A 27307-nucleotide genomic window follows, 5' to 3' on the forward strand; every position below is an offset into this window, starting at 1 on the left:
TCATTCTCTTGCCTCAGCCTCCTGAGTAGCTGGAATTACAAGCCCCTGCCACCATGCCTGGCTAATTTTTGTATTTTTAGTAGGGATGGGGTTTCACTATATTGGCCAGGCTGGTCTTGAACCCCTGAACTCAAGTCATCGGACCACCTCAGCCTCCCAAAGTACTGGGATTACAGGCATGAGCCACCACGCCCAGCCTAATGGCTACATTTTTAAATGATCATTTTTGTTATTCAGAGTGTGTTTTGTATTTGGACGAGAGACATGAGGCTGCTGATTTCTACCAACAGTATGAGGAAGAATACATCCCTTAACCGGAAGTCCAGTGGAGGGGGTCTAGTTCTGGCTCTGCCCTAACTCACTGTGCCATTGTAGCCAGCTCACTGCTCCTCTCTGGGGCTTGGCTGGACCATCAGTAATACAAAAGGGAGGCCCAAATGTCACTGAACTCCCTCCTGGTACCAACAGTCAAGGAATCCGTGATTCTAATGGGTGATTCTGGGAGAGATACAAGCAGCAGGTGTGCACACATCCTTCCAGAGAGGGAGGCAGGATTTGAGGAGACACAGCTAATGTGGCCAGGGGGCAGACACAGAGGCAAACCCAGCTATGACGCAGGAGAGATGCTGGCTGGTGGTGGGCGGGGGAAGGGGTACCGGCAGACAGCAGCTGCGTGGCCTTCCCAGCACCTCTTCCCCTGCGTTTTGGCTAATGAGGCTTTAATTTCCCTTTGGGAAACAGCTTACATGCCCATCCACTGAACTCTGCCCTGCACTGTGGACACGCTAGTATTTTGTCACCTCCACGCTTTGCCCATGCCATTTCCTCTTCCTGCCTAGCTCAGTGTGTCCAAATCTCTTCTGTCCTAAACTCCATGTCAAATGCCACCTCCTCAAGGAGTCTCCCTCACAGTCTCTTGTTGGAACAATCTCTCCTTATAGGCACTCCTCAGGCCCCTTCCTTTATTGCACTTGAACCCAGCTGCCTGGGGAGGCTGAACTGCAGAGTGTCGGGTGTGTGTGTGTGTTTGTTTTGTTGAGATGGAGTTCCACTCTTGTTGCCCAGGCTGGAGTGCAATGGCGCGATCTCGGCTCACTGCAACCTCCGCCTCCTGGGCTCAAGCGATTCTCCTGCCTCAGCCTCCCGAGTAGCTGGGATTATAGGCATGCCACCACACCCCGCTAATTTTGTATTTTTAGTGGAGACAGGATTTCTCCATGTCAGTCAGGCTGGTCTCAAACTCCCAACCTCAGGTGATCTGCCTGCCTCGGCCTCCCAAAGTGCTAGGATTACAGGCATGAGCCACCGTGCCCGGCTGAGTGTGTGTGTTTTAAAGTATGAGAAGCTGCGGGAACCTCCCTGCCTCCTGCCTGGGTGGACGCCGGAAGTCACCCTGAAGCAGATCTTACTGGTCTTTTCTGAAACCTCAGTACCCCCACACTGGTTATGCAAAGGTAAGGGAGCAGCTGCTCGTTACCCTAAAGGAATATGGTATTAGGGGCCTTTGCAGGACTGACATAGGTTCCCCCTCCCAATATTCTCCCTATACAGAACTGGTCTCAGAAAACATGATGGGCAAGTATGCCCAGGGGGCAAGAAGACTTCAGAGAAGATAGGAACCTGGGCCCCTCCCTTTCCTCCTAGGGCTGACAGTGTTAGACTGGACATTCCCTAGGGAGTCTGCTGGCACAAGAGACGCTAAGGCTCCAAGGGGAACTAACCAGAGGTCAGGGTCGGGGTAGGCAGGCGGGTCTGAACTCATGACATGGCTCAACGCCAGTCCAGAAGTCCATAGCCAAGTCCATGGCTTGGGCCAAAAGTCTCCTGGGTCCAAGACCCCCAGCAGGTGGGGAGGCTCTGGGAACAGTGGCCAGCATAATGAAAAACAGCAGAAACCTCTGGAACCTGCACATGGGGTCTTGCATAGCAGCTCCATGGTGATGGTGGTCCCGGATGTACCAGAGTGGGTAGCCCTCATTTTCCTCTCAGTGCCATGCATCAGTGGCAGAAAACTGGGGCCAGCTACTGGGTGAGTGGGGCCCCAGGTCTCTCTCTTTTGCCTGGCAAGTGGAGCTTAAGCCTAGAGCAAGCTGGTCTTAGACAACTGGAGTGTAAGGCAGGCAGAGGAGGGCTACACTAGAGTTCTTACTAAACAAGGCATTTCAGTGCTGAAACAGTTAACTGGGGAAACAAGAAATACAACCACAGCTCCACCCAGAACAGTGAAGGGTCCCGCCGGCAGCGTCCTCATCCTTTGCACAGGCTGCTTTGTTTTTAAATTAGGGTTGAGGCTCCACCGTTAGACAATAAGTTCTTTGAAACAGAACAGTGCCTTTATCTCCATTTCCCCTATAATATTTTGCAGTGCAGTAAATGCACAATAGATTTTTGTTGGAAGAAAGAAAGGATGGATGGAGGCAGGGAGGGAGGGAAAGTGGGATCATAGGTCTAGGAGGACACGAAGGAAGGAGCTATTGCAGCGGGACTAGTAAGGGCTGGCTTCCTGGCAGAGGTGGCCTGTGAGGGGCCCTGAAGGAGGAGCACCTGAGAGGATCATTTGAACCTAAGCCTTCCTGGAAACTGCTCTTTCTAGGCCCAGAGTCTCTGCAGCACGTCAGGGGCTAAGGTCTCAGCAGGAGCTATCCCCATGACCCCTACCCTCACTTTTGTCCTCAGCTACTCAGTAATTCTATAATTTAGAGGGTCATCTCTAAGAAAAAAACATACATAAATATCTTACTTTTGCAAATTTTACAAAATATAGCAAAAACATCTCATGAGGTGAACATTGCTGGGCCCCTCCCGGGCCCCAGGCTTAAGGTTCACTAACTTCCCAGTACGGCGACCTCTGCCCGTAGGACTCCCCCCTTCCACCTGGGCCCCCACTATGCCCAGACTCCCCTCTAGCTGGAGTCACTGGGCAGCGGCTGCTAAAGGCCTCTGGGACCCTGAGTCAAGCTGACCTGAAAGGCAAAGACATTCTTGACCAGCGCCTCCCCAAACACGAAGCTGGAGCCAGCCTCTGTGTAGCTCAGGAAGATCTGGAAGAAAAATGCAAAACAAAAACAGGCAGTGAGGCTGGGATGGGAGGAGGGAGGAAGCAGCGGCCAGAGACAGGCGATTTTGCCCAGGGACGTAGTCCCCCCAGGCTCTTATCGGGGTGGGCACCACCTGGCAAGGAGTGTTAAAGCTACCGTCACGGGCACTCGCTCCTAAGCATATTTGCCAAAGAGACACCTTTTTGGTCAATTTTAAAGACATGCTCTGTAGGCTGGGTGCGGTGGCTCACACCTGTAATCTCAGCACTTTGGGAGGCCAAGGCAGGCGGATCACCTGAGGTCAGGAGTTCGAGACCAGTTGGCAAACAAGGTGAAACCCCGTCTCTGCTAAAAATACAAAAATTACCCAAGCGTAGTGGTGGGCGCCCGTAATCTCAGCTACTCGGGAGGCTGAGGCAGGAAAATTACTTGAACCCAGGAGGCAGAGGTTGCAGTGAGCCGAGCTTGTGCCACTGCACTGCAGCCTGGGCAACAGAGCAAGACTCCATCTCAAAAAAAAAAAATAAAAAGAAATGCCCTGACAGTTGTTAGGACAATAAAGAAGAGACAATGGAAGCAACCATGAGACATGTGAAGAAGGCAGTGCCTTTTGTGCCTGCTCAGGCCCCTGACAACCAACGGTAAAGCCTCCCCTCATCTTGTCCCCATCCCGGGCTTGTGGCCTTGGAGTCTGAGCCCAGCCACGCTTCTACAGGAGACCTGTGTTATATCCTGAACTTGCAATGTGACTGCAGGGGCAGCAAGTCATTTTTCTTGTTCAGGCCTCAGTGTTCCCATCTATAAAATGGGGACATGGCCAGAAAAGCAACTCTGTCTTTTCCTCCACACCCTGTGCGGCTACTCTCAGCGAGGCCAGCAGGTGTGCACATTCCTGGACCAGCAGGGTTCTCATGCTCCCCCCTGCACAGAGCACAGGGAACTGCAAGCTGGTGAGAGGGAGGTAAGTAGATTAACCTATTTAACCTATGTCCTTGATAATTTATATTTTTTTAAGTGTTAAAAACACAAAAATTAGCCAGGTGTAGTGGCTCACACCTATAGTCGCAGCTACTCAGGAGGCTGAGGTGGGAGCATCCCTTGAGTTCAGGAGGTCGAGGCTGCAATGAGCTAGCATCACGCCACTACACTCCAGTCTGAGTGATGGAAGTGAAACTCTGTCTCAAAACTAAACTAAACTAAACTAATCTAAACTAAAATAAAGTAAAATAAAAGAAGGTCAGCGTGGTGGCTTATGCCTGTAATCCCAGCACTTTGGGAGGCCAAGGGAGGCAGATTACTTGAGCCCAGGACTTTGAGACCAGCCTTGGCAACATGGTTAAACTCTGTCTCTACCAAAAATAGAAAAATGAGCTAGTCTCATAACCTGGTTTCAAAATAAATAAATAAATAAATAGATTTTAAAAATTTTAAGTGTTAAATAAAGGAGACCATTGGTTTGGACTGAGCTCCTGCACTTCGCCCAACAGACCAAACCAAAATGGAATCGCTCATGCTATAAAGTTCCACACCACAAGTCAAAACTAAGCTGTCTCCTGACCTTCCAAAAAACCAGGATATGAGACATATAGCCAAATCCCCACATGCAGCATGACAGGCAGTCCCCTCAGTTTTGACCTTTACAAGGAAAGTGACCTTGAAACAAGCAATCTGCTTTTTGTTTTCTGTTTCTGCTTTCTTCAGCCTTTCTCTGTCTATAAAGCCAACCTCCTCTGCTCAACTCATCGGAACACTCACTCTATTTTTATAGAATGAGGTGTTGTCTCGTCCTAAAATCACAAGTAAAAGCCAATTAAGATCTTTAAACTAAATTTGTTATAATTTTATTTTGGCAAAAGTAAATCATGATAGTTGTACAACAGTGTGCATGAATTTAATGACACTTAAAAGTGGTTAAAATGGTCAACTTTAAGGCCGGGCACGGTGGCTCAAGCCTGTAATCCCAGAGCTTTGGGAGGCCGAGACGGGCGGATCATGAGGTCAGGAGATTGAGACCATCCTGGCTAACATGGTGAAACCCCGTCTCTACTAAAAAAAAACACAAAAAACTAGCTGGGCGAGGTGGCGGGCGCCTGTAGTCCCAGCTACTCAGGAGGCTGAGGCAGGAGAATGGCGAAAACCCGGGAGGCGGAATTTGCAGTGAGCCGAGATCCAGCCACTGCACTCCAGCCTGGGTGACAGAGCGAGACTCCGTCTCAAAAAAAAAAAAAATGGTCAATTTTATGTTCTATATATTTTATCAAAATAAAAAACAAAATTGGTTGGGCACCGTGGCTCAAGATGAGATCACTTGAGACCAGGAGTTCGAGACCAGCCTGGGCAACATAGGGAGACTCTGTATCTACAAAAAAAAAAAAAAAAAAAAAAAGAAAGAAAGAAAAAGAAAAAGAAAAAACATGTTTTAATTAGCTTGGCATGGTGGCTTACACCTGTAGTCCCAGCTACTCAATACTGGGGAGGCTGAGGTGGGAGGATCACTTGAGCCCAGGATGTCAAGGCTGCAGTGAGCCGTATTCACACCACTGCACTCAGCCTGGATGCCAGAGCAAGACTGTCTCAAGACAAAACAAAATGGGCCCAGGTGTGGTGGCTCATGCCTGTAATCCCAGCACCTTGGGAGGCCAAGGCAAGCAAATCGTCTGAGGTGAGGAGTTCGAGACCAGCCTGGCCAACATGGTGAAACCCTGTCTTTACTAAAAATACAAACATTAGCTGGGCATGGTGGTGGGTGCCTGTAATCTCAGCTACTGGGCAGGCTGAGGCAGGAGAATTGCTTGAACCAGGGAGGCAGAGGTTGCAGTGAGCCAAGATTATGCCACTGCACTCCAGCCGGGGTGACAAAGTGAGACTCTGTCTTGAAAAAAAAAAAAAACAAACAAACAGAATAAAAATGTATGACTTCAATACACATTATTTTTAAACACATACACACAGAAGTAAATCATTTGCAGATTTGGGGAGATTTTTTTTTTAGCACTTTTAACTATTACAATTTCCAAGTCACTGCTGACTGCAGACCCAGCCTCTGAAAAGACTACTCTACTGGGGCCTGAGTGCCAGGTGTGAGGGAAGTGGCAGCTGCACTGCCCGGGCCCCAGCTACCCACCTGGTCTGGGGGCCCCAGTCTACCCTACCCACTGGGTCCCACGCCTTCCCTATGGCCTCACCACCCACTTTTCCCCCTGCCAAGTGGCTTCTCCCTACTCCCAGTGACCTAAGACGCTCTGGGAATCCAGGTCCCATGTACCTACCCGGATCTGCTCGCCCAGCCACTGGAACGCAATAAATCCTGGTTCTGTTCTGATGATGAGGAGTCCAAGTACAAACTGCAGTCCAAGTCCCCAAGACACGGCCCGCCAGGACACCTGCCACCCCACCCCACAGAAAGGTGAGTTCAGCTCCTTGAGGGATGCGCAGGGAGCTGGGTGGGGGTGAGAGCAGGGGGCACTGGCTGCCGAGGGAGCCCAGCAGCATTGGCCTGCCCGGAGGATGGGGCTGGAGCCAGATAGAGTACTAGGCCTCTTGCCAGTGGTCACACCCTCCCTGGGATTCAGAACAGGCCATGTGCTTGGTAGGAATGGACCTGGGCAGTGGGCAGGGGTGGGCCAAGATCCTAACCAAGAACTCAGGTGAAACTTGACCAGCCTTGGGCATGCCACGGCACTTCGGCTCCTGGTCATCACTGCCAGAGATGTGGCCTGGGGGTCTGGCCTCAGGATCAGCACCAGACTGCTCTGGGCCCAGCTCCTCTCCAGCTCGTGTGAACCCTGTCTGCCTGATCATCTCCAATCTCTCCTCCACAGGCTGGGCTCCCAGCCACCTCAACCCCAACTCTCTCCATGCCCACACACCCCGCCCCTCCCAGAAGATGAGAGCTGGGCTCCTCAGGTTGCTGTTCCCTGATCAGCATTTAATAATTCCTTAGCAGCAAGTCCAAGCTCTGGGATGCATCCTCCTGGGAGGCTTGGAGGTAGCCTGGGGAAGGTGGTAGCCACACTGTGAAACAGGGAGGGATCCTGATGCTACAGAGGCAGAGAGAGAAGGTTCCATCTGCCCATGGCAGGGACCTCCCAAATGGGTGCATGCCTGCCTTAGTATACATCAGAATTTAGTACACATCAGAATTTAGTACACATTAGAATGTAGTCTATATCAGAATTTAGTCTACATCAGAATTTAGTACACATCAGAATTGTTCTTGCTGACAGAATGATTGCTGCCCTTGCCCCTGAGTTTCTAACACAGTGGGCCTAGGGTGGGGCCTAAGAAGTTACATTTCTGGTAAGTTCTATGGAGGCACTGCTGCTGCTGGTCTGGGGCGCAGACTTTGAGAAGCACTATTTTAAGCTAACGATTCCAGGAAACCCTTGGCTCTGCAGACAGACTGGAGCTCTGGCCTGTGTTTTCTGTAGTTGGGGTGGAGGTAGTTCCTGAGCCTACAGACCTGAAGACCAGGATTAGACTGACCAGAGGACACGTCACCAAGGAAACAAATGTCCTGGTGGCCTCTGAGTCTGAAGAGACATCCCTGCTGGGGAGTTTGAAGACTTCTGCTTCACAGGAAGCCTGTCCTGATAGACACAGGACTTCTCCAGGCCCTGAGCCTCCAGGGCTCTCCCAACAGGAGCATCTGCCTGTACCCCAGCTCCCAGATCCAGCCTAGGGGCAGAAGAGAGAGGCAAACACTTCCAGCCCTGGGCCCCACAACTGGCACTCACTGCGCAATGATGCTTTGAGCAGGCAAAGAGGAGAGCAATGAACACGCAGATTCCTGCGAAGGACACCAGTTGCTCAGGCCGCCGGGAGGTGTCCAGAGACAGCCACAGGACCAGGCCCAGGAAAGCAGCAAGAGCTAGGCCCCTGAAGGCAAGAGGCAGAAAGCCACCACCCTCAGCACGCACCCCCACCCCACCCACACACAACAGCACCCAGCAACCCAGAGAAAAGGTGCTCAGGGCTCGGAGGAGGAGAAAGAGCACAGCACAGTGGAAAGAGCACCAGCTCTGGAACCACATGCTGGGAAGAGCTGAGCTCGCTGTGTGACCTCAGGCAGATCACCTTGCCTCTCTGAGTCTAGTTTCCTCATGGGTCAAATGAAGCCAGAGACCCTTCATTTCTCAAGGTTGCCAAGAGGATTATATAGGGGGATGTATGTACCAAGCTGAGCATAGTGACAAGCACCTGGCTCTATCCAGGTACAGGAATCTCATCACTGCAGTGATGCTCAGCTCAGCCTCTGACCTTGTGGGAGAAAGGACCTGTGCCGCCCAGGACTCAACACTATCGGCCATGACTGCAAAATGCCTAGAAGCGTGTGATGTGAGTTTGGACCTCCGAGCTGAGCACCTGAGACCAAGGGAGATCAAGGAATGGACCTAACTTTAACAGCAACCCTGGGGCTCTCCCAGCCCTCCCTGGGGCTAGGATTTGTTTGTCCAGGATGCAGCCTGAAGGGTGGGAGAGCCCAGGTTTTGGCATCAGGTGTTCAAGATCTCACCCCAATCCGGTCATCAGTTCAATCCAGTCATCAACTCACTGGGTACTACTAATGACAGTTAATGTTCCACTGAGCACCTATTATATGCCAAGTACTATACCAATGCTGAGAGACACATTCTTTTGATAGAGATGAGGAAACTGAGGCACAGAGAGGTTAAATAACTGGCCCAAGGCCACTCATCTAGAAAGTGGCAGAGTTGAGATTTCAACCCAGGCACTCTGGAAGCAAGGTCTATTCACTTTACAGTTTTATCCAGGCGGTTCCTAGCTGGTAAGCAGGAGACCAAAGATCTGAACTCAAGCAGGCTAATTCCAGAGCCTACTGCTTTTCTTTCTGCTCATGTTTTTAAACTCTTCTCATTCCAGTTCAATGTGCACAATCTTTGCCTTGTTTGTGTGCCAACTGTACCTCTCTTTACTTACTATTTCTCTTGAGGTTAACTGACTTTATAAGAACTCAAATATGGCCGGGCGCGGTGGCTCATGCCTGTAAATCCCAGCACTTTGGGAGGCCAAGTTGGGTGGATCACCTGAGGTCAGACATTTGAGACCAGCCTGGCCAACATGGTGAAACCCATCTCTACTAAAAATCCAAAAATTAGCCGGGAGTGGCGGTGGGTGCCTGTAATCCCAGGTACTTGGGAGGCTGAGGCAGGAGAATCACTTGAATCTGGGAGGTAGAAGTTGCAGTGAGCCGAGATCGTGCCACTGCACTCCAGCACTCCAGCCTGGGTGACAGAGCAAGATGCCATCTCAAAAAAAACCCAACAACTTAAATGCTAGTTTCAGATTTTTTATTTTTAACAGCTTTATTAGAGGTATGGTTGATACATAATCAATTGCACATATTGGAGGTGCTCAATTTGATACGTTTTGGCATATGCATACTCTTTGAAACCATCACCGCAATCAAGAGATTGAACATATTCATCATCCCTTTTGTAATTTCTTGCCTCCCTCCCTGTTCCCAGGTAACAGTTGACATGTTTTCTGCCACTAGATTAGTCTGAATTTTTTTTTTTTTTTTGAGACAGAGTCTCATTTCATCGCCCAAGCTGGAGTGCAATGGCATGATCTCGGCTCACTGCAACCTCCACCTCTGGGGTTTAAGCGCTTTTCCTGCCTCAGCTTCCCAAGTAGCTGGGACTACAGGGATGCAACACCAGGCCCAGCTAATTTTTGTATTTTTAGAAGAGATGGGATTTCACCATGTTGGCCAGGCTGGTCTTGAATTTCTGACCTCAAGTGATCTGCCCATCTCAGCCTCCCAAAGTGCTGGGATTATAGGCGTGAGCCACAGCACCCCACCTAGTTTGCATTTTTAAGAATTTTATATAAATTTTTTAAAAAGAAAAGAAAGAAGTTTATATAAATAGAACCATACAGTACTTGTCCTTTTTTGTTTGACTTCTTTCACTTAGTGTAATTATTTTGAGATTTATCTAGGTTTCTGCATGATTCACTAGTCCATTCCATCTTATTGCTCAGTAGTATTCCATTATATGGATATACCACACTTTGCTTATCAATTCACCTATTGATGGACATTTTGTTGATTTCCAGTTTTTGGCTATTGCAGATAAAGCTGCTATGAACATTCAAAACTTCATGTGCAAGTCTTTGTGTGGATATATGCTTTTATTTCTCTTGGGTAAATGCCTATAAGTAAAATAGGTAGATTATATGATAGGCCTGGAAACTGCCAATCTGTTTTCTACAGCAATTGCACAATTTTATATTCCCACCAGCAGTATAAAAAAATTCAGTTCCTCTATATCCTTGCCAACACTTGGTATGGTTAGTCTTTTGAATTCTACCCATTCTACTCAGTATATGGTAGTATCTCTTTCTGTTTTTAACTTGCATTTCTCTACTGATAAATGATGTTGAGCATCTTACCATGTACTTATTTGCCACTTAGGCATATTCTTTAAATGTCTGTTCATATCTTGAGCCTTTTAGTGTTTTTTGTTTGTTTGTTTGTTTGTTTTTGAGATGGCGTATTGCTCTGTCACACAGGCTGGAGTGCAGTGGCACGAGATCTTGGCTCACTACAACTTCCACCTCCTGGGTTCAAGCAATTCTCCTGCCTCAGTCTCCCGGGTAGCTAGGACTACAGGTGCCTGTTACCATGCCTGGCTAATGTTTGTATTTTTAGTAGAGACAGGGTTTCACCATGTTGGCCAGACTGGTCTCGAACTCCTGACCTCAGGGGATCCGCCCACCTTGTCCTCCTAAAGTGCTAGGGTTATAGGCGTGAGCCACCATGCTTGGCCTTGAGCTCATTTTTAAATTAGGTTATTTTTCTTATTAAAGATTTATGACAAGGCCAGGCGCTGTGGCTCTATCTCCCATGTTCAAGTGATTCTCCTGCCTCAGCCACCTGAGTAGCTGGGACTACAGGTGCATGCCACTATGCCCAGTCAGCTAATTTTTGTATTTTTAGTAGAGACGGGGTTTCACCATGTTGGTGAGGCTAGTCCCAATCTCTTGACCTCGTGATCTGCCTGCCTCAGCCTCCCAAAGTGCTGGGATTGCAGGCGTGAGCCACCACACCTGGCCTAAGTTGATTAAATTTTTATCAACTTTTTCCTTCCTTCCTTCCTTGCCTTTCACCCTTCCCCTTCCCTTTTCCCTTCCCCTTCCCTTTCTGTCTGTCTTTTTTGAGACAGGGTCTGTTTTGTTGCCCGGGCTGGAGTGCAGTGGCATATAGGTATATTGTGCATAGCTCACTGCAGCCTCGACCTTCTGTGCACAAGCGATCCTCCTACCTTAGCCTCTCAAGTAGCTGGGATCACAGGTGCACACCACCATACCTGGCTATTTATCTATTTTTTTGTAGTGATGGGGTCTCATTATGTTACCCAGGCTGGTCTCAAACTCCTGGGCTCAAGCAGTCCTCCTACCTCAGCCTCACAAAGTGCTGAAGCATTAGCCACCACACCTGACCCCATTTCTTTTTGTAGAACCAGGTTTCTGTCCAGTAGCATTTTCCTTCTCTTCAAAGAATTTCCTTTAACATTTCTTTCTTTCTTTTTTCCTTTTTTTTTTTTTTTTTTTTTTTTGATACAGTGTCTCCCAGGCTAGAGTGCAGTGGCGTGATCTCAGTTCACTGCAACCTCCACCTCCCAGGTTCAAGCAAGTCTTGTGCCTCAGCCAACCAAGTGTAATAGCTGATACTACAGGTGCATGCCACCATGCCTGGCTATTTTTTTTTTTTTTTGTATTTTTATTAGAGACAGAGTTTCAACATATTGCTCAGGCTGGTCTTGGACTCCTGAGCTTAAGTGATCTGTTCAACTTGGCCTCCCAAATTGCTAGGATTATAGGCATGAGCCACAACACTGGCTTCTCTCTCTTTCTCTCTTTTCTTTTTTATGTAGCATCTCCCTCTATCGTCCAGGCTGGAGTCAGTGGCATGATCCTGGCTCACTGCAGCCTATGTCTCCCAGGCTCAAGCAATCCTCCTTTCTCAGCCTCCTGACTAGCTGGGACTACAGGTGTGTGCCACTCCTTTAGCATTTCTTGTAGCATAAGTCTGCTTTTTATGTCTGAAAAATTATTTCAGCTTTTGTATGACTGAAAGAATCCTTATTTCCTCTTCTCTTTTGAAATACATTTCACTGGTAAAGAATTGTAGGTTGACAGCCTTTTGGGTATTTGCTGTTGTTGTTGTTGACTGTTCCACTATTTTCTCACTCATTTTTGATAAGAAGTCTGCTAGTAATCCATCTTTCTGCTCCTCTACACGTCTTTTTTCTCTAGTTGTTGTTAAGGTTTTATCACTGATCTTAAGTAATTTGATTATTGCCTCGGTATAGTCTTCATGTTTCTTGTGCTGGGGGTTCATGAAGTTTCTTGAATCTTTGGGTGTCCAATTATCATCCTATTTGGATTTTTTTTGGACATAATTTCTTCAAATATTTTTTTCTGCCCTCCTTCCCCTCTGGAGACTTCAACTGTATATATTCAGCTGAAGTTGTGCTGTGGTTAACTGATGCTCTGTTTGAATTTTTTTCAGGTTTTGTCTTTAAGATGTTAGGCAGGGCCTGAGAAGCTTTTATTCTAGAGTTGATTTATTTTTCTCTGCTACTGAGCCAAAACCTTCTTACTACGCTAAACAATGCCCTGTGGATGATGAGGTGTTTTTCACCTGACTGTCGGGAATAGACACTATTCCTGGCCCGGTGTGATTCCAGGTATGATTCCCTCTTCTCCTTTTGGGTGGTTCTTTCCTAGTACTAGGGTAGTTTCCTCATCTGTATTCTCTGAGCAGAACTCAACTGCATGTTCAAAGAGGATTCTCTGCATAGCTCTGGGCTTTGCTCTGTGATCTCTCAGCTGTGTCTCTGTGCTCTGCAATGTGAACCCTGCCTGCCTTGGCTTCCCTAGATTTCCAGCTCTGTCTCTTCAACTTAGGGAACCTGCTGGTGTCCCACCTCAGTTTTCCTTCCCTGTGCTGTGGTCTGGAAACGCTCTCCAGGCAGTCAGCTGGGGAGAACACAGGGCTAACCTCATTTGTTTCCTAATTCTCAAGGATCAGTGTTCTTTATTGACTGATGTCCAACATCAAAGAGCTCTTGTCTCATGTATTTGTTCCAGTTTTTTAGCTGTTTCAACTGGGAGGATAAACCTGATCTCTGTTACTCCATCTTAACTGGGAGCCAAAATCAAATGCATACAGTTTTTTTTTTTTTTTTTTTTTGAGATGGAGTCTTGCTCTGTCGCCCAGGCTGGAGTGCAGTAGCGCTATCTTGGCTCACTGCAAGCTCCACCTCCCAGGTTCACGCTATTCTCCTGCCTCAGCCTCCAGAGTAGCTGGGACTACAGGCGCCGCCACCACACCTGGCTAATTTTTTTGTATTTTTAGTAGAGACGGGGTTTCACCGTGTTGACCAGGATGGTCTCGATCTCCTGACCTCGTGATCTGCCTGCCTCAGCCTCCCAAAGTGCTGGGATTACAGGCGTGAGCCACCGTGCCCAGCCAAATGCATGTATTTTTTAACAGCTTTATTGAGACAAAATTTACATGCCATACAATTTGCCCATTTACAGTGTATGGTTCAAGGATAGAAGTTCCTCACAAAACTAAAAATAGAAGTACCATATGATTCAGTAATTCCTCTACTGGGTATATGCGCAAAAAAAAAAAAAAAAGGAAAAAAGGAAATCAATATATTGAAAAGACATCTGCACTCCATGTTTATTGCAGCATGATTGACAATAGCCAAAATATGGAATCAACCTAGGTGCCCATCAACAGATGAACGGATAAAGAAAACGTGCTATATATACACAATGGGATATCATTCAGCCATAAAAAAACTATGAAATCCTGTTACTAGCAGCAACATGGACAGAATTGGAGATCATTATGTTAAGTGAAATAAGCCAAGCACAGAAAGACAAATATTGCATGTTCTCACTCATATGTGGGAGCTTAAAAAGTAGATCTTATGAAGATAGACAGTAGTTTGGTAGTTACCAGAGACTCTGAAGGGGAGGAGGGAGGTGGGATAACAAGAAGTTGATTAATGGGTACAAATATATAGTTTGAGAGAAGAAATAAGACTTAGTGACAGATAGATGAGTAAGGTGGCTACAGTGTACAATATATTGCATATTTCAAAATAGCTAGGAGAATTTGAATAGTTCTAATATAAAGAAAGACAAATATTTAACTTGATGGATATCCCAAGTACACTGATTTGATCTTTACAAATTATATGAATGTATTAAATTATCACATGTACCCTGAAACTATGCACATTTATTAGGTTGGTGCAAAATTTATTGCATAACGGTAAAACCACAATTACTTTTGCACCAACTTAATAATATTATGCAGCAATTTTTTAAAGTGTATTTTTGTTTGGTTGATTTGGTTTTTTTTTTTTCTTTTTTTGAGACAGAGTCTCACTCTGTCACCCAGGCTGGAGTGCAGTGGTGCAATCTCGGCTCACAGCAACCTCCGCTTCCCAGGTTCAAGTGATTCTCCTGCCTCTGCCTCCTGAGTAGCTGAGATTACAGGTGCATACCACCACACCCAGCTTTTTTTTTTTTTTTTTGTATTTTTAGTAGAGACAGGGTTTCACTGTGTTAGCCAGGATGGTCTTGATCTCCTGACCTCATGATCCACCTGCCTCAGCCTCCCAAAGTGCTGGGATTACAGGCTTGAGCCACCATGCCTGGCCAAAAGTGTATGGTTTAATGGTTTTTAGTATCGTTACAGATTTGTGCAACCATTATCATAATCCTAGGATATTTTCATCAGCCCAAAGAGAAACCCCAAACCACTGGCAGTCACCACCTCCTTTTCCCATCCACCCTAGCAATCACTAATCAACTCTCTGTCTCCACAGATTTGCCCATTCTGGACATTTCACATAAATGGAATCATGCAGTATATGGTTCTTTAAAACTGGCTTCTTTCACTGAGCATGATGTTCTCAAAGTTTATCATTATTGTAGTATTTATCAATACTACATTCCTTTTCATGGCCAAATAATATTCTATTGTATGGATATATAGATTTCCTTTATCTATTTTCCAGTTGATGAACATATGTGTAGTTTTCACTTTTTGGCTATTATGATTAATGCTATATGAAGATTTGTGCACAAGTTTTTATGTGGACATATATTTTCATTTCTCTTAGGTATATACCTAGGAGTAGAATTTCTGGGTCATATGATAAGTCCATGTTTAACATTTTGAGGAACTGCCTAACCATTTTCTTTCTTTCTTTCTTTTTTTTTTTTTTTTTTTAGACAGAAAAAAAAAAAAAGGTTGCTCTTGTTGCCCAGGCTGGAGTGCAATGGTACAATCTCGACTCACTGCAACCTCTGCCTTCTGGTTTCAAGCAATTCTCCTGCCTCAGCCTCCCAAGTAGCTGGGATTACAGGTGCCCACCACCATGCCTGGCTAATTTTTGGATTTTTAGTAGAGATAGGATTTCACCATGTTGGCCAGGCTGGTCTTGAACTCCTGACCTCGTGATCCTCCCGCCTTGGCCTCCCAAAGTGCTGCGATTATAGGCATGAGCCACCATGCCCGGTCAGCCATTTTCTAAAGCAACTGCACTGTTTTGCATTTCTGTTAGCAGTGTCTCAGGGATTCAATTTCTCCACATTTTTGTCAACACTTGTTATCATCTGTCTTACTGATTATGGCCATCTGACTGAATATGAAGTGGTATCTTATTGTGGCTTTGCTTTGCATTTCCATGATGGCTACTGATGTTGAGCACATTTTCATGTGATTTTTGGCTATAGCAAAACCTTTTATTCTTCAAATGGGTTGTCTTTTTATGGTTGAGTTGTAATTCTGCATACAGTTTCTTTATGCAGACATATGATTTGTACATCTTTTCTCTCATTTCGTGAGTTGTCTTTTCACTTTTTTGATAGTGTGCGTTGCATCAAAAAGTTTTTAGTTTTTATGAAGTCCAGTTTATCTGCATGCATTTTTTTAAAGGAAACTTCGTATCAGTCCCTCAAGTGGAAAACCATTATCAATGACTTGTCATAGAAAACCATTGTAAAAATAAATCACAAATGTATTTAATAAAGAGAAGTCAAATGTAACAGTAAATGTACTTATAAATAAAATTTTAAATATGTTCATCCACAGGCTGGCTCAAATCATTTTGCTGTGGTATGCGGATCTCACTTTGGGAAACTAAGAGTCACCCCTGTATCCCTGCATCCCCCTGACTTAGTCTTTGGGTATCTTTGGTCACCAGCTTCTTCATCAACAGAATAGAGTACTGAAATAGATTGGTGGTCTTCAGAATTTTTCTTTAAGCCATAGAAACCGGTTTTTTTCCCCCAGCCAATTTTTTTTGCGAACCTTGGCTTACAAAACACATAAGACTCTGCTGGCTACATCAGAATTCCCTGGAGGCTAATGAAAAATACTAGCACCTGGTCCCCAATCAAGCCTGCTGAATCCCACTCCAGGGATGGTCCCTGCAGCTTTTTGTCTCACACTGCCCAGGTGATCTCAGGGAGGTACTGATTTGGGCCCTCCTTGCTCCAGGAGCTGGGATCCCTGAATGGAGGAAACTGTTGAGTTCAGTTTTCATCCACCACAGTCACCTGCTATAACTGGGACTAAGAACTGGTGAAACACCACAAAGATGCTGCTATGTTTGAAGTCACCCACCAGTTCCTGCCCTGGGGCCCTGGAGAGTTCTCCATGACACAGAGCCTTCCTCCAGCCCTGGCCATAACCCTGGAGCCAACCCCTCAGCTCTCGGGCCCTCCCTTGCCCTGCCTCAAGGCTGTGAGCTCACTCACCTCTTAAACCAGAGCAGCAGGCGAGGATGGCCCTGAGGCTTGAGAAACCTCCTTAGCTTTGGTCCCAGAAGCCATTTCAGCAGGCGGTGGCCCAGGAACGTGAGGACCACACAAGTGAGGACAAACAGAGCCAGGGCCCTCTGGAAATCCAGGAGGCAGGCCACCAGCAGGAAGGCAGCGAACGCTGGGGGACAAGAGAGAAGAGGGGTCAACGGCCAGGACACCACCTCTTCAGGCCCCTGCAGCCCCGCCCACGGACTCCACCTTACTCCACCCAGATTGTGGAGGGCAGGAAACTCACCCAACCTCACTGAGCCTGTTTCCTCATCTGGAAATGAAAACAACCATCACTACTGTGTCAAAAGTAGTTAGGAGTTACTGGCAGAAGGCATTGTGAAAGGGCCTTATCAACTGTAAAGTGCTTACCAAATGTGAGGGAGATGTGTAAGGAGGCCGTGAAGCCAAACAGCAAGAGGTGCTAGGCATCAGTGGAGGATCTGCTGTGGTCCAGCGCCATGCTAGGCCCCGTGGAGGAAGGAGACGAGCCCATCAGCTACTCCATGAAGGAGTTCACATATGTGTGCTGGGACTGTGTTCTGAAATGTTCATCAATGACCATGCTTCCTGGAGTTTCCTTTCCCCTTTTGCCCTTCTCTCCTTTGAGCCACTCAGCCAGTACATGCGTATGCCTCAGAAAGGCGCGTGAGAATGGGCAGCTGAGGGGGCGATGTCTCTCCCTAGATTTTTTTTTTTTTTTTGAGACAGGGTCTCACTTTGTTGCCCAGGCTGGAGCACAGTGGTGCTATCTCGGCTGACTGCAACCTCCACCTCCTGGGTCGAAGCAATGCTTCTGCCTTAGCTTCTCGAGTAGCTGGGATTACAGGTACCCACCACCAGGGCTGGCTAATTTTTGTATTTTTGGTAGAGACAGGGTTTCATCATGTTGCTCAGGCTGGTGTTGAACTCCTGGGCTCAAGTGATCTGCCCATCTCAGCCTCCCAAAGTGCTGCGATTACAAGTGTAAGCCATTGTGCCTGGCCTCTCCCTGGCTTTTGAATTTCAGAATCCAGGATCCTCAAAGAATGGAAAGGACCGCTTAACCACGGATAAATAATGTGATCTGAAACATCACGAATAAAGGTAAGTTCTACCCAACCACTCTGCTACCAGGCAATAACAAGGACAATGGTATCACAGAGAAAGCGCCTGAGCCTGGCAAGGCTGCCAAGCCAGGTGTGTTTGCAGCGTTGCAAGCAGTGAAGCCTTGTGCCTGGCTTCCTGGTGGAGCCCCAGGGAGGTCCCAGGACTGCAGAGAGAGTAATGCCCACGCGGTGCATGGCAAGCCAGTGAGACTCTGCAGGCACCAAAACAGCAGAAGTGGTCTCCATGAGAGGCCTGAAGAGGAGAGAGGTGGGAGACCAGAATGAGCCCACCATGGGGAAGAGGGCGTCGCCATGGTCACCTGCAAGGATGGAGGACCCAGGACCAGCTGGAGAAGTGGACAAGTCAGGAGGCACTTGAGGAGTAATAATAGATAAGCCCACCCTGGTGACCCCCAGAGAAAGGGATGAAGGGAGATTCCAGCTGGACAGAAATTGAGTTCCCGTCACTTACTGGAATGATAAAATTGAGGGAGAAGATAAGTTGAGTTATAAAAAATAAAATGACCTTTCTCTCACATGGAAGCTGGTGGGCCGGAGTTCCTACCTGAACGGGTGTCATTGAGACACACAGGTGGAGCCCCACAGAGTGGTGCTGGGGCTGCTGGTACCGGCCGTGGGGGTTCAGGGGAGGGGGACCTGGCCAGGGAGAGGATCCGTGGTCGCCAGGAGGTGAGCTTAGCACTTCAGGTGCACTTTCACAATGAATCCTCACAAGACCCCTACAAGGTGGGGTCTACAGTGATGCCCACTTGGAGAGCGAGGCCTCTGAGGCCAGCCAAGATGAGTGCCTCACACAGGGAGGGCATGGGGCTAGGAGGCCAAGAAGGTCTGTGTACCTCAGGTCCTGTGCTTTGTGGTTGAGGCGGGCCAGGAAGGCTGGGGGAGTCTGGGCAGACCAGGACAGGGACTTAGGGAGAGGGGGCAGTGTGGAGGAGTCCTCCAGGCAGGGCACAAGAACAGTAGTACTTTTGGAAGTATTTTATTCATCTAGGATCCATTCACAGGGATTGGTTTGGGGACGGGCAGGACCTGAGCTAAGCTCCTTGAAGACCTCCCTGGGACTTTGATTGGAACAGCCAGCAAGAGGCAGCCCCTTCTTCTAAGACTGGGGACACCAAGGCCATCCTTGTTAGTCTGGTGCCAGGGCTGTCGCTGTACCCATGGAGAAGGCCTACCTGAGGTGAGCAAGCCACTGTCACAGATCAGGAGCCAAGTCCTGAGAATATGAGCTTCATTTCTCTATCACAGCTATTCCCAGAACGTCTGTGAACAGCCTCCCCAGGAAAGAGGTGATGTAAGAAAGATATTGAAAAGCCAGAGAAATCAAAGTCACCCAGAGACAGAGAAAGTCACTGCTGACCATTGCAAGGGATCATTTAGTGATTCAGTTTGCATTCCTGAAAGCCATGGCAAACGTGGAAATAGGATGAGAGGGATAATTTTCATTCTCTACTGGAGAGAATTCAATTGTTCTTTAAGAGAAACAAATTGGATCTGAGTGAAGGAGGCAGCCAAGGAAACAGATGGTCCTGGCTTCAGACCCTGCCAAAGGTGGACATCACCATCTCTAGGAGAAAGCTGTGAGGAAGCTGTGAGGGACATGGACCCACCCCATCTCAGCAGATGACCCTACTTTAAAGTTCACCAAGCAGACCAGGCCATTGCTGTCACCTCTCTCACTGTCTCTCCCCTCCAGAGCACCTATAACGAGCTCTGCATCTGTACCCATCCTCCTTTTTCTTTTTTCAAAATTTATTTTTATTTTAAAAATTTTTTGTAGAGGTTGGGTCTTGCTGTGTGGCCCAGGCTGGTCTCGAACTCCTGGGCTCAAACAATCCTCCCACTGAAGCCTTCTGAAGTGCTGGGATTACAGGCATGAACCACCTGCCATGCCTGGCCCCTCTTTAATTCCAACCTGTCAGGATGAGGTGAACTTGCTCCTGAAAAGACCCACCCCTCCCCATGGGGTGGGGAGCTCTTCTACTCTGTGCCAGGGGACCTTGCTCCATCAGTCATCTCTTCATCTCCCATTCCTTCACGTTCCTTCTACAAACTCCCCACCTCAGCTCCTACACACAAAGTGTCTCCTGCCACAAACTCATGCCCATCCTTGACACTTGGTCACATGCTGCCCATTCATCCTCCCCACCTGACCTCATAAAAATTGATCAAGGCTGGGCACAATGGCTCGCGCCTGTAATCCCAGCACTTTTGGAGGCTGAGGCAGGCGGATCACGAGGTCAGGAGATTAAGATCATCCTGGCTAACACGGTGAAACCCTGTCTCTACTAAAAATAAAAAAAATTAGCCAGGCGTGGTGGCAGGCACCTGTAGTCCCAGCTACTCGGGAGGCTGAGGCAGGAGAATGGTGTGAACCCGGAAGGCCGAGGTTGCAGTGAGCCGAGATAGCACCACTGCACTCCAGCCTGGGTGACAGAGCAAGACTCCATCTCAAAAAAAAAAAAAAAAAGGTTGGTTCCAAGATGGCCGAGTAGGAACAGCTCCGGTCTGCAGCTCCCAGCATGAGCGATGCAATAGATGGGTGATTTCTACATTTTCAACTGAGGTACCGGGTTCATCTCACTGGGGCTTGTCAGTCAGTTGGTGCAGCCCACTTAGCAGGGTGGGGCATCGCCTCGCCCAGGAAGTGCAAGGGGTCAGGGAATTCCGTTCCCTAGCAAAGGGAAGCCATGACAGATGGTACCTGGAAAATAGGCACACTCCCACCCTAATACTGTGCTTTTCCAATGGCCTTAGCAAAGGGTGCACCAGGAGATTATATCCCGTGCCTGAATTGGAGGGTCCCACACCCACGGAGCCTCGCTCACTACTAGCACAGCAGTCTGAGATTGAACTGCAAGGCGGCCGCGAGGCTGGGGGAGGGGCGTCCGCCATTGCTGAGGCTTGAGTAGGTAAATAAAGTGGTCCAGAAGCTGGAACTGGGTGGTGCCCACCACAGCTCAAGGAGGCCTCCCTGCCTCTGTAGACTCCACCTCCGGGGGCAGGGCATAGCTGAACAAAAGGCAGCAGAAACTTCTGCAGGCATAAATGTCCCGTCTGACAGCTTTGGAGAGAGTAGTGGTCCTCCCAGCACAGAGTTTGAGATCTGAGAATGGACACTCTGCCTCCTCAAGTGGGTCCCTGACTTCCAGTACCCTAACTGGGAGACACCTCCCAGTAGGGGCCAACTGACACCGCCTATGGCTGGGTGCCCCTCTGAGATGAAGCTTCCAGAGGCAGGATCAGGCAGCAACATCTGCCGTTCTGCAATATTTGTGGTTCTGCAGCCTCTCCTGGTGATACCCAGGCAAACAGGGTTTGGAGTGGACCTCCAGCAAATTCCAACAGACCTGCAGCTAAGGGTCCTGACTGCTAGTAGGAAAACTAACAAACAGACAGGACATCCACACCAAAACCCCATCTGTACATCACCATCATCAAAGACCAAAGGTAGATAAAACCACAAAGATGGGGAGAAACCAGAGCAGAAAAGCTGAAAATTCTAAAAATCAGAGTGCCTCTTCTCCTCCAAAGGAATGCACCTCCTTGCCAACAATGGAACAAAGCTGGATGGAGAATGACTTTGATGACTTGAGAGAAGAAGACTTCAGACAATTGGTAATAACAAACTTCTCTGAGCTAAAGGAGGATGTTTGAACCCATCGCAAAGAAGCTAAAAACCTTGAAAAAAGATTAGACGAATGGCTAACTAGAATAAACAGTGTAGAGAAGTCTTAAATGACCTGATGGAGCTGAAAACCATGGCACGAGAACTATGTGATGTATGCACAAGCTTCAGTTGCCAATTTGATCAAGTAGAAGAAAGCGTATTAGTGATTGAAGATCAAATGAATGAAATGAAGTGAGAAGAGAAGTTTAGAGAAAAAAGAGTAAAAAGAAACGAACAAAGCCTCCAAGAAATATGGGACTGTGTGAAAAGACCAAATCTACATCTGATTGGTGTACCTGAAAGTGACCGGGAGAATGGAACCAAGTTGGAAAACATTCTTCAGGATTTTATCCAGGAGAACTTCCCCAACCTAGTGAGGCAGGTCAACTTTCAAATTCAGGAAATACAGTGAATGCCACAAAGATACTCCTCGAGAAGAGCAACTCCAAGACACATAATTGTCAGATTCACCAAAGTTGAAATGAAGGAAAAAATATTAAGGGCAGCCAGAGAGAAAGGTTGGGTTACCCACAAAGGGAAGCCCATCAGACTAACAGTGGATCTCGCAGCAGAAACCCTATAAGCCAGAAGAGAGTGGGGGGCAATATTCAACATTCTTAAAGTAAAGAATTTTCAAACCAGAATTTCATATTCCAGCCAAACTAAGCTTCATAAGTGAAGGAGAAATAAAATCCTTTACAGACAAACAAATGCTGAGAGCTTTTGTCACCACAAGGCCTGCCTTACAAGAGCTCCTGAAGGAAGCACTAAACATGGAAAGGAACAACTGGTATCAGCCACTGCAAAAACATGCCAAATTGTAAAGACCATCAATGCTATGAAGAAACTGCTTCAATGAATGGGCAAAATAACCAGCTAACATCATAATGACAGGATCAAATTCACACATAACAATATTAACCCTAAATGTAAATGGGCTAAATGCTCCAATTAAAAGACACAGACTGGCAAATTGGATAAAGAGCCAAGACCCATCAGTGTACTGTATTCAAGAGACCCATCTCACATGCAGAGACACACACAAGCTCAAAATAAAGGAATGGAAGAAGATCTACCGAGCAAATGGAAAACAAAAAAAGGCAGGGGTTGCAATCCTAGTCTCTAATAAAACAGACTTTAAACCAACAAAGATCAAAAGTGACAAAGAAGGCCATTACATAATGGTAAAGGGATCAATTCAACAAGAAGAGCTAACTACCCTAAATATATATGCACCCAATACAGGAGCACCCAGATTCATAAAGCAAGTCCTTAGAGGCCTACAAAGAGACTTAGACTCCCACACAATAATAATGGGAGACCTTAACACCCCACTGTCAACATTAGACAGATCAGCGAGACAGAAAGTTAACAATGATATCCAGGAATTGAACTCAGCTCTGAACCAAGTGGACCTAATAGACATCTACAGAACTCTCCACCCCAAATCAACAGAATATACATTCTTCTCAGCGCCACACCACACTCATTCCAAAATTGACCACATAGTTGGAAGTAAAGCAAGCACTCCTCAGCAAATGTAAAAGAACAGAAATTATAACAAACTGTTTCTCAGACCACAGTACAATCAAACTAGAACTCAGGATTCAGAAACTCACTCAAAACCGCCCAATTAAGTGGAAACTGAACAACCTGCTCCTGAATGACTACTGGGTACATAAAGAAATGAAGGCAGAAATAAAGATATTCTTTGAAACCAATGAGAACAAAGACACAACATACCAGAATCTCTGGGACACATTTAAAGCAGTGTGTAGAGGGAAATTTATAGCACTAAATGCCCACAAGAGAAAGCAGGAAAGATCTAAAATGGACACCCTAACATCACAATAAAAAGAACTACAGAAGCAAGATCAAACATATTCAAAAGCTAGCAGAAGGCAAGAAATAACGAAGATCAGAGCAGAACTGAAGGAGATAGAGACACAAAAAACCCTCCAAAAAATCAATGAATCCAGGAGCTGGTTTTTTAAAAGATCAACAAAATTGATAGACCGCTAGCAAGACTAATAAAGAAGAAAAGAGAGAGGAATCAAATAGACACAATAAAAAATGATAAAGGGGATATCACCACCGATCCCACAGAAATACAAACTACCATCAGAGAATACTATAAACACCTCTACGCAAATCAACTAGAAAATCTAGAAGAAATGGATAAATTCCTGGACACATACACTCTCCCAAGACTAAACCAGGAAGAAGTTGAATCCCTGAATAGACCAATAACAGGTTCTGAAATTGAGGCAATAATTAATAGCCTACCAACCAAAAAAAGTCCCGGACCAGACAGATTCACAACTGAATTCTACCAGAGGTACAAAGAGGAGCTGGTACCATTCCTTCTGAAACTATTCCAATCAGTAGAAAAAGAGGAAATCCTCCCTAATTCATTTTATGAGGCCAACATCATCCTGATACCAAAGCCTGGCAGAGACACAACAAAAAAAAGAGAATTTTAGACCAATATCTCTGATGAACATCGATGCAAAAATCCTCAATAACATACTGGCAAACCGAATCCAGCAGCACATCAAAAAGCTTATCCACCACGATCAAGTGGGCTTCATCCCTGGGATGCAAGGCTGGTTCAACATATGCGAATCAACAAACATAATCCATCATATAAACAGAACCAAAGACAAAAACCACGTGATTATCTCAATAGATGCAGAAAAGGCCTTTGACAAAATTCAACAGCCCTTCATGCAAAAAACCTCTCAATAAACTAGGTATTGATGGGACGTATCTCAAAACAATAAGAGCTATTTATGACAAACCCCCAGCCAATATGATACTGAATGGGCAAAAACTGGAAGCATTCCCTTGGAAAACTGGCACAAGACAGGGATGCCCTCTCTCACCACTCCTATTCAATACAGTGTTGGAAGTTCTGGCCAGGGCAATCAGGAAGGAGAAAGAAATAAAGGGTATTCAATTAGGAAAAGAGGAAGTCAAATTGTCCCTGTTTGCAGATGACATGATTGTATATTTAGAAAACCTGGTCATCTCAGCCCAAAATCTCCTTAAGCTGATAAGCAACTTCAGCAAAGTCTCAGGATACAAAATCAATGTGCAAAAATCACAAGCATTCCTATACACCAATAACAGACAAACAGAGAGCCAAATCATGAGTGAACTCCCATACACAATTGCTTCAAAGAGAATAAAATACCTAGGAATCCAACTTACAAGGGATGTGAACGACCTCTTCAAGGAGAACTACAAACCACTGCTCAACAAAATAAAAGAGGACACACACAAATGGAAGAACATTCCATGCTCACGGATAGGAAGAATCAATATTGTGAAAATGGCCATACTACCCAAGGTAATTTATAGATTCAATGCCATCCCCATCAAGCTACCATGACTTTCTTCACAGAACTGGAAAAAAAACTACTTTAAAGTTTATATGGAACCAAAAAAGAGCCTGCATTGCCAAGACAATCCTAAGCCAAAAGAACAAAGCTGGGGGCATCATGCTACCTGACTTCAAACTATACTACAAGGTTGCAGCAACCAAAACAGCATGGTACTGGTACCAAAAGAGGGATACAGACCAATGGTACAGAATAGAGCCCTTGGAAATAATACCACACATCTACAACCATCTGTTCTTTGACAAACCTGGCAAAAACAAGAAATGGGGAAAGGATTCCCTATTTAATAAATGGTGCTGGGAAAACTGGCTAGCCATATGTAGAAAGCTGAAACTGGATCCCTTCCTTACACCTTATATGGAAATTAATTCAAGATGGATTAAATACTTAACTGTTAGACCCAAAACCATAAAAACCCTAGAAGAAAACCTAGGCAATACCATTTAGGCCATAGGCATGGGCAAGGACTTCATGACTAAAACACCAAAAGCAATGGCAACAAAAGCCAAAATTGACAAATGGGATCTAATTGAGCTAAAGAGCTTCTGCACAGCAAAAGTAACTACCATCAGAGTGAACAGGCAACCTACAGAATGGGAGAAAATTTTTACAATCTACCCATCTGACAAAGGGCTAATACCAGAATCTACAAAGAAATTTACAAATTTACAAGCAAAAATCAAACAACCCCATCAAAAAGTGGGCAAAGGATATGAACAGACACTTCTCAAAAGAAGACATTTATGCAGCCAACAGACACGTGAAAAAATGCTCATCATCACTCGCCATCAGAGAAATGCAAATCAAAACCACAATGTGATACTATCTCACACCAGTTAGAATGGCGATCATTAAAAAGTCAGGAAACAACAGGTGCTGGAGAGGATTTGGAGAAATAGGAACGCTTTTACACTGTCGGTGGGACTGTGAACTAGTTCAACCATTGTGGAAGACAGTGTGGCGATTCCTCAAGGATCTAGAACTAGAAATACCATTTGACCCAGCCATCCCAATACTGGGCATATACCCAAAGGATTACAAATCATGCTGCTATAAAGACACATGTACACGTATGTTTATTGTGGCACTATTTACAATAGCAAAGACTTGGAACCAACCCAAATGTCCATCAATGATAGACTGGATTAAGAAAATGTGGCACATATACACTATGGAATACTATGCAGCCATAAAAAAGGATGAGTTCATGTCCTTTGTAGGGACATGGATGAAGATGGAAACCATCATTCTGAGCAAACTATCACAAGGACCGAAAACCAAACACTGCATGTTCTCACTCATAGGTGGGAACTGAACAATGAGAACACTTGGACACAGGGTGGGGAACATCACACACCGGGGTCTGTCATGGGGTGGGCGGTGGGGGAAGGATAGCATTAGGAAATGTAAATGTAATGTAAATGACGAGTTAACGGGTGCAGCACACCAACATTGCACATGTATACATGTGTAACAAACTTGCATGTTGTGCACATGTACCCTAGAACTTAAAGTATAATAATTTTTTAAAAAATTGATCCCAAAAGCCATTTACACTTGCTGTCTGCACAGCCTCTTCTCCCATCTGCTCAAATTCAGTTTCTGCACCTACACCCTAAGTCATCAATGGCCTCTTTGTCCCAAAATCGGTGGACATGGCTCATTTTGTCCTGCAGGTCTTGCAGAGATGCTGCTGATCTTTCCCTCCTTGAAACCCTTGCTCCTTTGGCTGCCACCAACCCCTTCTGTGTGGCTGGTCTCCAGGCTTCTGTCCTTGACCCACTTCTCAATTCATTCTCCAAGTGTGCCTGGGGAGCCTCTTCTCTCCCTCAAATGGCCTGGCAGTGGTACCTCCAACAAACTGCCCGAATTATCCCCCTTCCATCCAAGACTCCCTCCTGCACGCATGTTCTCTAGCTCTGTGGAAGCCACCATCATCCTCCCATTACCCGAGCAGGCCCCTGGGGCAGCCCTGATTCAGGGTCTCCTTCGTCCTGCACATCCAGTCCTTCCCAAGTGCAGCTGGTATTGCTTCCCTAGGACCTCTCCCATTGCCCCCGCCCACCTACCACAGCTTCATTCTCACACAGGCACTGCAGCCCTCAATGTCTCCTTCTCCCCATCTTTCCTGCACTCCTTCCAGGGTCCCACAGTGTGAATTCCACCTTGATGCCTCCCTGTTCAAACGCTTCAGTGACTCTCTCTGGCCTTGAG

General features: G+C 46.4%; 1 protein-coding gene across 4 annotated transcripts in view; it reads right to left on the bottom strand.

Annotated features, from left to right (window-relative positions):
- Window positions 1–27307, bottom strand: part of SLC28A1 (solute carrier family 28 member 1) — a 68214-nt gene that overhangs the window by 34429 nt on the left and 6478 nt on the right. For all 4 annotated transcript variants that reach the window (XM_033190922.1, XM_033190921.1, XM_033190920.1 and 1 more), the window contains 4 exons: window positions 16857–17040; window positions 7775–7916; window positions 6308–6421; window positions 2964–3041 (listed from right to left, as the gene is read on the bottom strand). In XM_033190922.1, coding sequence (XP_033046813.1) covers window positions 2964–3041; window positions 6308–6421; window positions 7775–7916; window positions 16857–17040 — 518 coding nt within the window. The remainder of the gene's footprint in view (window positions 1–2963; window positions 3042–6307; window positions 6422–7774; window positions 7917–16856; window positions 17041–27307) is intronic.

The sequence above is a fragment of the Trachypithecus francoisi genome, unplaced genomic scaffold, assembly GCF_009764315.1.
Source record: "Trachypithecus francoisi isolate TF-2019V2 unplaced genomic scaffold, Tfra_2.0 Lachesis_group3, whole genome shotgun sequence".
NCBI classification, from domain to species: Eukaryota; Metazoa; Chordata; class Mammalia; order Primates; family Cercopithecidae; genus Trachypithecus; species Trachypithecus francoisi.